The 12,692-nt window shown below is 50.1% G+C and overlaps 1 protein-coding gene across 1 annotated transcript in view; it reads left to right on the top strand.

Annotated features, from left to right (window-relative positions):
- The window catches only part of LOC311248574 (ATP-binding cassette sub-family D member 2-like), a gene marked incomplete at both ends in the record, with an annotated part of 31,939 nt that extends 22,195 nt beyond the window's left edge, over window positions 1-9,744 (top strand). The window contains 3 exons of the mRNA XM_084339436.1: window positions 456-540; window positions 2,275-2,400; window positions 9,540-9,744. Coding sequence (XP_084195562.1) covers window positions 456-540; window positions 2,275-2,400; window positions 9,540-9,744 — 416 coding nt within the window. The remainder of the gene's footprint in view (window positions 1-455; window positions 541-2,274; window positions 2,401-9,539) is intronic.
- Between the last annotated feature and the right edge of the window lie 2,948 nt (window positions 9,745-12,692).

Below are 12,692 nucleotides of genomic sequence, written 5' to 3' on the forward strand. Positions count from 1 at the left end.
GACCTATCTCAAACCCTGCCCCCTTTTCTTGATCCTCCAATCACAACAGTAAGCGACAGTTGTGATTGGAGGATCAAGAAAAGAGGGCAGGGTTTGAGATAGGTCCATTGTGTGTATTGAGCCGTACTGTATTGTACCCCCATTCTGCAATCTGTTAAATAAAGTTTTCATCCATTCATTCATGATGGTTTAGGTCAATCACCATGAGAGCTAAGATATATATACCATGATTGACCTAAACCACTATCTAATGAACAGCTCTAGACTCTGTAGTTCTCTGGTTCAATGTTGTTCATGTCCAGAAATATTAGAAGAAGAAGAATTGCCTGCCTCGTCGTGACCAGTTCTCCCTGATTTTCTGTTTCTCTGGGTGGGGGAATGAGTTTGAAATGTTCTAATTTGAGCAGTATTCTAGATTAAACTCCATCTTGACTGACTGGCTGGTGTGTTTCCAGGCTGGGACGCTGAGCTGGACTGGAAGGACGTGCTGTCCGGAGGGGAGAAGCAGAGGATGGGCATGGCCCGGATGTTCTACCACAAGTAAGACGTTACATATTATCACATCATCAGCAAACACAAGGATCGCCAGTCTATATATGAGTTTTTAGCATGTTTACTCATACCTCTTTACCCCTGACTATTTATTTTAGTTTGTTTGTCTACTTTTATTTTTTAATTGCAAATGTTATGGTTATTATAACCCGGCATAGAATTATATAGAAGGAGCCTACCCAAAATTATCTCCTGGTCTCACTAACAAATTCATAGCTCCTTCATATTCCTTCATACTCTCTTTGAAGAAGATTACTTTTATTGTCAATGTACACAAGGCAATTGAAGTGTGTCTTTTTGCATTATATCCCCCCCAGTTACACACAGTCGCCCACACATTTCACCAGCGAGGTCAGAGTTCAGCGCCCCTGGCCACCCTTCTGTCACCAGCTCACAGCTGGAATACACCCTCCTGACAGTAGCGGGGATCGAACCGGCAACCTTTTGCTTACTAGCCGGTAGAGAATAAAAAAACGTTCTGAGTGAAAAGCATAGTCTGTCACAGAGTGGCAAAGAGAGCGAGAACATACTGACCTGCTGACCTCACTGACCTCACTGACCTCGCTGACCTCACTGACCTCACTGACCTCACTGACAGGGCATAACATATCACTCACAGTGTGTTCCTCTGTATCAATACATGTTTTTTGGGAGCAGTGAAATAGAGCTGCGAGCGCTATCCTTCTTCACGTATAGACGCCCGTGTTTGGCGGTTTGGCCCGAGCGCCACAGCAGCGGACGTCGTGCGTAGGGATGATCACTACAGGCGGCTTGGCGCCCCCTAGTGTTCACTGACGCCTCCCTCCCTGTGAACGTCTGCCCCGCTGACACTAGGGTTGGGCATCGTTTTTGATTTGAACGATTCCGGTGGTGCCGATTCCGATTCTCCATATCGATTCTCCTGTTCTAAACGATTCTCGCTTTAGATTCTTTGAGGCGCAGCGGGTTAAAGCGGGTCACAGCTTATTCCGCAGGAGAATATTTATTTTTTGGAATTATTATAATTTTTTTTCATACTATTCACATTTTCAGTTGACTTGATACCGTTTCATTTGGTTGCTGTACTGTAACTAGGGTATTAATTAACAAAGTAAAAAAATAAATAAAAATGTAAGACTCGAAATTAACCCTTTCACTGCCACACGACAGAAGGTTAACCCTTTCACTGCCACACGACAGAAGGTTAACCCTTTCACTGTGACAATACAGAAGGTTAGCCCTTTACTATCACACAACCGATCCGCGAAGCTAATGATGAATGATGCTAATGATGGAGCATCGCCGTCGGTTGTGTGATAGTAAAGGGCCAACCTTCTGTCGTGTGGCAGTGAAAGAATCGAAATGCAAATATGTTTTAGGAAGTTAGGAACCGGTTCCTATTAGAACCGGTTTTCGGTGCCCAACCCTAACTAACTAACTAACCAACACCCTACTGTCCTTTAAAACAGTTGCCCTCAAAACCCACCTTTCCATTCTTGCTTTCGACCACTAACTGTTTTTGATTAGTTTCGTTCTGTCTTTTGTCGCTTACATTGTAAAGTGTCTTTGAGCACCGTAAGAGCGCTTTATTATTATTATTATTATTATTATTATTATTATTATTATTATTATTATTATTATTATTATTATTACTATTATTATTATTATTATTATTATTATTATTATTATTATTATTATTATTATTATTATTATTATTATTATTACTATTATTATTGTGTCCAGGCCCAAGTACGCGCTGTTGGACGAGTGCACCAGCGCGGTGAGCATCGACGTGGAGGGCAAGATCTTCCAGGCCGCCAAGGATGCTGGGATCTCCCTGCTCTCCATCACACACAGGCCCTCCCTCTGGTAACAACATTTACATTTACATTTACATTTAGTCATTTAGCTGACGCTTTTATCCAAAGCGACTTACAAGTTCTGTACGACAAGCCATCAGGAAGGGCACAACTCTATCAGCTGAGCAACAATGTTCATCAAAGTGTTGAGTGCTACAGTGTAGGTTAGTTTATTAGGACAAGTGCATGACAGTACGGTTAGTTAGGGTTAGATTTTTTTTTTTATTTTATTTTTTTTTAATTCAGATAATGGTTGAAGAAGTGCGTCTTTAGTCGACGGCGAAAGATTGGACGTGATTCGGCTGTCCTAACTGGGGTGGGTAGTTCATTCCACCATTGTGGGGCAAGGACTGAGAATAGGCGACTTCTCTTTGATGACCCTCCCGGAGCTTGGATAGGAGTAGGTCTGAGGCGGCCAGAAGATGCAGAGCGTAGGGGTCTTGAGGGTGTGTAGTTAGAGACCATTGACCGGAGGTAGGCGGGAGCGGTTCCCTTTGCCGCACGGTATGCTAGGTCGAGGGCCTTGAAGCGGATTCGTGCAGCAATGGGGAGCCAGTGCAGGTCCCTAAGAAGTGGGGTGACATGGGCCGACTTCGGTAGGTTTGAGATCAGGCGGGCCGCTGCGTTCTGAATGAGTTGAAGAGGCTTAGTGGCAGTGGCCGGGAGGCCAGCGAGCAGTGCATTGCAGTAGTCGAGGCGGGAGATGACTGTTGATTGGACGAGGAGTTGGGTGGCTTCTTTTGTCAGGAAGGGGCGTATCCTTCTGACGTTGCTCAGGAGGAATCGGCAGGTTCTGGTCGTCGCTGCGATGTGAGCAGAGAAGTTCAACTGGTCGTCGAGGACAACACCAAGGTTCTTGGCGGTCGGGGACGCAGTCACAGCTGCATTCTCGACTGTGATTGAAAGGTCGGTTAGGGGGGAGGATTTGGCCGGCAGGTGGAGCAATTCTGTTTTGCTTAGGTTCAGTTTGAGGTGGTTGGACGTCATCCAGGCTGAGATGTCGGACAGACAGGCCGAGATCCGCACAGAGACGTGGATATCTGAGGGAGGGAAGGAGAGGAAGAGTTGAGTATCGTCGGCATAACAATGGTAGGAGAAGCCATGAGACGTGATAATGTTACCCAGTGATTTAGTGTAGAGGGAGAAGAGAAGGGGTCCTAAAACCGAGCCCTGGGGGACACCCGTCCGCAGGGGGCGGGTGGCCGACAGGGTCCCTCTCCATGACACTTGGTAGGAGCGGTCATTGAGGTATGATGACAGCCATGTCAGCGCAGAGCCAGCCACTCCCATTCCTGCGAGGGCCGCAAGGAGGATCTGGTGGTTGACTGTGTCGAAGGCTGCAGATAGATCTAGGAGAATCAGGACAGAGGAGAGGCCTTTCGCTTTTGCTAAGTGAAGTGCCTCTGTGACCGCAATGAGGGCTGTCTCTGTGGAGTGACCAGTCCTGAAGCCTGACTGATTAGGGTCTAGGAGGTCATTCTGTAAGAGATAAGTAGTAAGTTGGTTGGATACAGCACGTTCAAGTGTTTTAGAAAGGAAGGAGAGAAGAGAGACAGGACGGTAGTTGCCTATGACGGTAGGGTTCAGGGTTGGTTTTTTTATGAGCGGCGTGACTCTGGCTTGTTTTAGGGAGGTGGGGACCACCCCCGAGTTGAGTGAGGAGTTGATGGTTGCAGTTAGGAATGGGAGGATGTCTGGTGCTATGGTCTGGAGGAGTGGGGAGGGTAGCTGGTCCAGCTGGCAAGTAGTCGGACGGTTTGACGTTACCAGTGTCAGGGTCTCTGCTTCTGTAATGGGAGAGAAAGATGACAGAGTGAAGGATGAGGTTCTCGATTCAGCATTTGGAATGGGTGGGGGTTGGGAGAAGGAGCTGCGGATGTTCTCCACTTTTTCCTCAAAGAAGATCGCAAAGTCTTCGGCAGAGAAAGATGAGGGAGGGGGGGGTGGGGGGGGGAGTGAGGAGGGAGGACATGGTAACACTCTCCCTGCTCTCCATCACACACAGGCCCCTCCCTCTGGTAACAACACACTCTCCCTGCTCTCCATCACACACAGGCCCCTCCCTCTGGTAACAACACACTCTCCCTGCTCTCCATCACACACAGGCCCCTCCCTCTGGTAACAACACACTCTCCCTGCTCTCCATCACACACAGGCCCCTCCCTCTGGTAACAACACACTCTCCCTGCTCTCCATCACACACAGGCCCCTCCCTCTGGTAACAACACACTCACCCTGCTCTCCATCACACACAGGCCCCTCCCTCTGGTAACAACACACTCTCCCTGCTCTCCATCACACACAGGCCCTCCCTCTGGTAACAACACACTCTCCCTGCTCTCCATCACACACACAGGCCCCCCTCCCTCTGGTAACAACACACTCTCCCTGCTCTCCATCACACACAGGCCCTCCCTCTGGTAACAACACACTCACCCTGCTCTCCATCACACACAGGCCCCTCCCTCTGGTAACAACACACTCTCCCTGCTCTCCATCACACACAGGCCCTCCCTCTGGTAACAACACACTCTCTCCATGCTCTCCATCACACACAGGCCCCTCCCTCTGGTAACAACACACTCTCCCTGCTCTCCATCACACACAGGCCCCTCCCTCTGGTAACAACACACTCTCCCTGCTCTCCATCACACACAGGCCCCTCCCTCTGGTAACAACACACTCTCCCTGCTCTCCATCACACACAGGCCCCTCCCTCTGGTAACAACACACTCTCCCTGCTCTCCATCACACACAGGCCCTCCCTCTGGTAACAACACACTCTCCCTGCTCTCCATCACACACAGGCCCCCCTCCCTCTGGTAACAACACACTCTCCCTGCTCTCCATCACACACAGGCCCCTCCCTCTGGTAACAACACACTCACCCTGCTCTCCATCACACACAGGCCCCTCCCTCTGGTAACAACACACTCACCCTGCTCTCCATCACACACAGGCCCCCCTCCCTCTGGTAACAACACACTCTCCCTGCTCTCCATCACACACAGGCCCCTCCCTCTGGTAACAACACACTCACCCTGCTCTCCATCACACACAGGCCCCTCCCTCTGGTAACAACACACTCACCCTGCTCTCCATCACACACAGGCCCCTCCCTCTGGTAACAACACACTCTCCCTGCTCTCCATCACACACAGGCCCCTCCCTCTGGTAACAACACACTCTCCCTGCTCTCCATCACACACAGGCCCCCCTCCCTCTGGTAACAACACACTCTCCCTGCTCTCCATCACACACAGGCCCTCCCTCTGGTAACAACACACTCTCCCTGCTCTCCATCACACACAGGCCCCTCCCTCTGGTAACAACACACTCACCCTGCTCTCCATCACACACAGGCCCCTCCCTCTGGTAACAACACACTCTCCCTGCTCTCCATCACACACAGGCCCTCCCTCTGGTAACAACACACTCTCCCTGCTCTCCATCACACACAGGCCCTCCCTCTGGTAACAACACACTCACCCTGCTCTCCATCACACACAGGCCCCCCTCCCTCTGGTAACAACACACTCACCCTGCTCTCCATCACACACAGGCCCCTCCCTCTGGTAACAACACACTCTCCCTGCTCTCCATCACACACAGGCCCTCCCTCTGGTAACAACACACTCTCCCTGCTCTCCATCACACACAGGCCCTCCCTCTGGTAACAACACACTCTCCCTGCTCTCCATCATACACAGGCCCCTCCCTCTGGTAACAACACACTCTCCCTGCTCTCCATCACACACAGGCCCCTCCCTCTGGTAACAACACACTCTCCCTGCTCTCCATCACACACAGGCCCTCCCTCTGGTAACAACACACTCTCCCTGCTCTCCATCACACACAGGCCCTCCCTCTGGTAACAACACACTCACCCTGCTCTCCATCACACACAGGCCCCTCCCTCTGGTAACAACACACTCACCCTGCTCTCCATCACACACAGGCCCTCCCTCTGGTAACAACACACTCTCCCTGCTCTCCATCACACACAGGCCCCCCTCCCTCTGGTAACAACACACTCTCCCTGCTCTCCATCACACACAGGCCCTCCTCTCTCTGGTAACAACACACTCTCCCTGCTCTCCATCACACACAGGCCCTCCCTCTGGTAACAACACACTCACCCTGCTCTCCATCACACACAGGCCCTCCCTCTGGTAACAACACACTCACCCTGCTCTCCATCACACACAGGCCCTCCCTCTGGTAACAACACACTCACCCTGCTCTCCATCACACACAGGCCCCTCCCTCTGGTAACAACACACTCACCCTGCTCTCCATCACACACAGGCCCCTCCCTCTGGTAACAACACACTCTCCCTGCTCTCCATCACACACAGGCCCTCCCTCTGGTAACAACACACTCTCCCTGCTCTCCATCACACACAGGCCCTCCCTCTGGTAACAACACACTCTCCCTGCTCTCCATCACACACAGGCCCTCCTCTCTCTGGTAACAACACACTCACCCTGCTCTCCATCACACACAGGCCCCTCCCTCTGGTAACAACACACTCTCCCTGCTCTCCATCACACACAGGCCCTCCTCCCTCTGGTAACAACACACTCACCCTGCTCTCCATCACACACAGGCCCCCCTCCCTCTGGTAACAACACACTCTCCCTGCTCTCCATCACACACAGGCCCCCCTCCCTCTGGTAACAACACACTCTCCCTGCTCTCCATCACACACAGGCCCCCTCCCTCTGGTAACAACACACTCTCCCTGCTCTCCATCACACACAGGCCCCCTCCCTCTGGTAACAACACACTCTCCCTGCTCTCCATCACACACAGGCCCCCCTCCCTCTGGTAACAACACACTCTCCCTGCTCTCCATCACACACAGGCCCCCCTCCCTCTGGTAACAACACACTCTCCCTGCTCTCCATCACACACAGGCCCCTCCCTCTGGTAACAACACACTCTCCCTGCTCTCCATCACACACAGGCCCCCCTCCCTCTGGTAACAACACACTCTCCCTGCTCTCCATCACACACAGGCCCCCCTCCCTCTGGTAACAACACACTCTCCCTGCTCTCCATCACACACAGGCCCCTCCCTCTGGTAACAACACACTCTCCCTGCTCTCCATCACACACAGGCCCCCCTCTGGTAACAACACACTCTCCCTGCTCTCCATCACACACAGGCCCCCCTCTGGTAACAACACACTCTCCCTGCTCTCCATCACACACAGGCCCCCCTCTGGTAACAACACACTCTCCCTGCTCTCCATCACACACAGGCCCCCCCTCTGGTAACAACACACTCTCCCTGCTCTCCATCACACACAGGCCCCTCCCTCTGGTAACAACACACTCTCCCTGCTCTCCATCACACACAGGCCCCTCCCTCTGGTAACAACACACTCACCCTGCTCTCCATCACACACAGGCCCCTCCCTCTGGTAACAACACACTCTCCCTGCTCTCCATCACACACAGGCCCTCCCTCTGGTAACAACACACTCTCCCTGCTCTCCATCACACACAGGCCCTCCCTCTGGTAACAACACACTCTCCCTGCTCTCCATCACACACAGGCCCTCCCTCTGGTAACAACACACTCTCCCTGCTCTCCATCACACACAGGCCCTCCTCTCTCTGGTAACAACACACTCACCCTGCTCTCCATCACACACAGGCCCCTCCCTCTGGTAACAACACACTCTCCCTGCTCTCCATCACACACAGGCCCTCCTCTCTCTGGTAACAACACACTCACCCTGCTCTCCATCACACACAGGCCCCCCTCCCTCTGGTAACAACACACTCTCCCTGCTCTCCATCACACACAGGCCCCCCTCCCTCTGGTAACAACACACTCTCCCTGCTCTCCATCACACACAGGCCCCCTCCCTCTGGTAACAACACACTCTCCCTGCTCTCCATCACACACAGGCCCCTCCCTCTGGTAACAACACACTCACCCTGCTCTCCATCACACACAGGCCCCCCTCCCTCTGGTAACAACACACTCTCCCTGCTCTCCATCACACACAGGCCCCTCCCTCTGGTAACAACACACTCTCCCTGCTCTCCATCACACACAGGCCCCCCTCCCTCTGGTAACAACACACTCTCCCTGCTCTCCATCACACACAGGCCCCTCCCTCTGGTAACAACACACTCTCCCTGCTCTCCATCACACACAGGCCCCCCTCTGGTAACAACACACTCTCCCTGCTCTCCATCACACACAGGCCCCCCTCCCTCTGGTAACAACACACTCTCCCTGCTCTCCATCACACACAGGCCCCTCCCTCTGGTAACAACACACTCTCCCTGCTCTCCATCACACACAGGCCCCTCCCTCTGGTAACAACACACTCTCCCTGCTCTCCATCACACACAGGCCCCTCCCTCTGGTAACAACACACTCACCCTGCTCTCCATCACACACAGGCCCCTCCCTCTGGTAACAACACACTCTCCCTGCTCTCCATCACACACAGGCCCTCCCTCTGGTAACAACACACTCTCCCTGCTCTCCATCACACACAGGCCCCTCCTCTGGTAACAACACACTCTCCCTGCTCTCCATCACACACAGGCCCCTCCCTCTGGTAACAACACACTCTCCCTGCTCTCCATCACACACAGGCCCCTCCCTCTGGTAACAACACACTCTCCCTGCTCTCCATCACACACAGGCCCTCCCTCTGGTAACAACACACTCACCCTGCTCTCCATCACACACAGGCCCTCCCTCTGGTAACAACACACTCACCACACGCAAAGAGAAAGTCCCATTCCACGACTATTCTATTCTATTCTATTCTAGTCGATCGTGGTTTTTCTCTTATTGACATTTTATTTACAAATGTAGCACATTTCATTGCAGCGCAAACCTCAACACATGGTATTTAAAAGAAGTAAGATCAGTGATTATACATGAAATGTTAAATATTATGCAAGAGGGTGGGGGGATTATTATGTTTTGATAGAATTTCCGTTCTTATTAATCGCTTTATAGTCTATTCTCACAGACTTTTCTATCCCGTTTATAGCCTTATTGATATGTCTCTCTCCTCTCTCTCTCTCTCTCTCTCTCTCTCTTCTCTCTCTCTCTCTCTCTCCTCTCCCCCCACCTCACGCTGTCTCCTGTGTCGTCGTCACATGACCAGGAAGTACCACACCCACCTGCTGCAGTTCGACGGCGAGGGGGGCTGGCGCTTCGAGCAGCTGGACACCGCTACCCGCCTCTCGCTCACCGAGGAGAAACAGAGGCTGGAGACCCAGCTGGCCGGCATTCCCAAGATGCAACACAGGCTCAACGAACTCTGTAACATCCTGGGAGAGGACTCTGTTCTCAAGACGACCGAGGCGTGAAGAGGGAGGGGGGAGGGGGCGGGGCGGGCGGCGGGGGAGGGAGGGGGACAAGCACACCAGCCATGAGCCAAATGCTGGTCAATTTAGTCTGTGGCCGGTAGCTTTGTCTGCTCTACTTACTAGACACTTTGACAGGTAAACGACCACTCTTTTCTATATAAAATGCACCATAAAAAGAGGTTTGGCAGGTAGAATAATGAAAGTATCTGGTGGATTATTATTGAATCCGCGACGCGGCACTGCCACCGGTGGGATGCGCGATTTCAGTCCTTCCTGTCCTGGTTATAGGGGTCCATTCACTTTCAGTTAAATCAGCGGAGGAAGTGGATTTCCCTCAAATCCAAATAAAGAACAGAAAGATTGGCAACGCAAGACGCTTTTTTGATATACAAACTATTGACGAGATATTTGAGAAACAATACTCTGTGGTTGCTCTCTTTGACAGAATTTGTGGAATTTAAAGGGAAAATACACCCTAAAGCAGAATGTACATTGCGCTATTCCAATGATCTTGGTCACGTCGAGTCGATATCCGTTAACCTAGAAGACGACTGTCTCCCTATAGATGGAGATCGGAGCATCGGGACATGGATTTGTGACGTCTTCGAGCGATGCCTTCAGGAGCCGGTCCGTCGAAAATGTATTAGTAACTAGGGATGTCCGATATTATCGGCCGACCGATATTATCGGCCGATATTGGCAGTAAAATGTGATATCGGAAAATATCGGTATCGGTAAAAAAAAAATACATTTTTTTTTTTTTTTTTTACATTTATTTAACCTTTATTTACCCAGGCAAGCAGGTAAGAACCAATTCTTATTTTATTTATTGTCAAAAGTATGCATGTTAGTTTAATTCAACAACAAGAGATATGTAATGTTAATTTTTACTTTTTTAATTATCATATTTTGCACAGATAATGCTTACATTTAGAAGCCTTTTGAATGCATCCAGTGAAATTATTAGTTACCTGAATTATTCCGTTTTTTTTGGGGGAAACCCTGCATATATCGGTATCGGTTGATATCGGTATCGGAAATTAAGAGTTGGACAATATCGGAATATCGGTATCGGTAAAAAAGCCAATATCGAGCATTCCCTATTAGTAACCAACTTTGTGGGCTCATGGGATTCCTTTGTTTGAGATATTGCATCCAAATGAGTTCCATGTAAACGTCGGGCGGCGTACAGCAGCTCTGAGTCAGGAGGAACTGTGCCCGTATCCCCTGGTAACAATCACCATGGATACCGTCGCCATTCACCGCCCGCTGAGCTCCAGGATTTGTGTCTTGATGACATCATCGCCACGGTCTCGTCTCTCTCTCTGTTGTTCGGCCCGAGGAGAGACTTCATTCATATTCACCGTCTGTCTGTCTGTACGCCACTAGAGACGCCTCCAAAGCCACGGCGGCGACAGCGCTCCTCCTCTGAGAGGACCCCGAGTTGAGTTCCCGTCGCGATGTTTTTGCCGACGCAATAATGCTGACATGCGTGGGAAATAGATTTGGGTCCACAAGCCGTTGCCTAGCGACAGAATTCCAGGGGAAAACCGAAAATAGCGTGAATTGTGTCTTTAGGGTGTGTTTTCTATTTAAAAGCAAATTGACCTCATGGTACCCCGGGGGCCTCTAGTGTTTACAGCGGCTTTCTCTCTCTCTCTCTCTCCGCTCTCTCTCTCTCTCTCTCTCTCTCTCTCTCTCTCTCTCTCTCTCTCTCTCTCTCTCTCTCTCTCTCTCCCTCTCTCTCTCTCTCTTTTTCGCAACCACTGAAGCCCATCGCTGGCTCCCCCGCCAGCTAGCCTTTCACCTCCTTTCATCTCCTCTCCTCCTTCCATTCTCCCCGCTCTCCCCAATTCATTCTCTTCGGAAAGAGGGAGAGCGAGAGAGAGAGAGAAAGAGAGAATGAAGTGGGTTCTCTCAGAGAAAAGTATTACGTCTGTCTTTTAATGCACACCGTACTCAGATACTGTACATACTATTAACCGTACCACTTTTTACCGTTACATAACTTTTAATTTCGTCATGGTTGAAAGAGGAACAATGCGATGAACTAATTCATTTCTTTAGCACTTTACTCGTGTTTAGAGGGCTGGTCAGCTGGACAACTCTAATTTGATATATATATATAGTTTTTATATATACAACCACTTGCCCTCGTAGCAGTATTTCTCCTCTTATGTATACCCTTGTGATTTTACATTTTACATATTTTTTATCACCATGATATAGATGTTTCTTTGCAGACCGTACCGTCACTGTAGTTTTTATGGAATAAACCGTTTAACATCATAGTCGTGAGATTCTGGAGCAAGCGGTCGTTGTTTGCAACAATTGGATGATGTTGTTGTTGTTGTTGTCGTGGAGTAACGGTCAGGACTTCAAAGAAAACAAAACAAGCTTCAGGCCTACTCTGTATGAACAGGTTCTTTTCTTTCTTTTTAAAAATAATCTTTTTCCAATGCAGACAAAGTGCACCAATGCAGATGCAATTTGCACTTTTTATCCAAATTAAAATGTAATTAATTATTAAAAGAAAGTGTGCAAAGTAAAAAATGTTGACACAAAAAAAAGCCTTAAGCTTGTGTGAACTTGAATCTTTATTTGTCTTTCCAATGCAGATAAAACGTGTACTTTTAACCTGCATTTAAAACGATTGTGAAACAAAATAAGCCGAAGCTCATCTTTTTTTTTTCTCTGCTTTCATCTCCTCCTCGGTGCATCTGCTCTGTTCCACTGGTCCACAGCGGTTTTCTAATCGTATAGGAGCTGGAGTGAGAGCACGGCGGTGTTTGCTGTCTTCAGAGAGTCTCCTAACAACACAACCATCATATCAACAGTGGTTCAGGGGCAGAAGTGGAGAAATGCCAGGCTTGCAAAGCAAAGCTGATGTTCTACCTTTTTTTCGTCCACACACAGAATGATATCAGATCTCAACCGTTGCGGAAAAT

The sequence above is a fragment of the Notolepis coatsorum genome (assembly GCF_963971535.1).
Source record: "Notolepis coatsorum genome assembly, contig: SCAFFOLD_1094, whole genome shotgun sequence".
Classification (NCBI taxonomy): Eukaryota; Metazoa; Chordata; class Actinopteri; order Aulopiformes; family Paralepididae; genus Notolepis; species Notolepis coatsorum.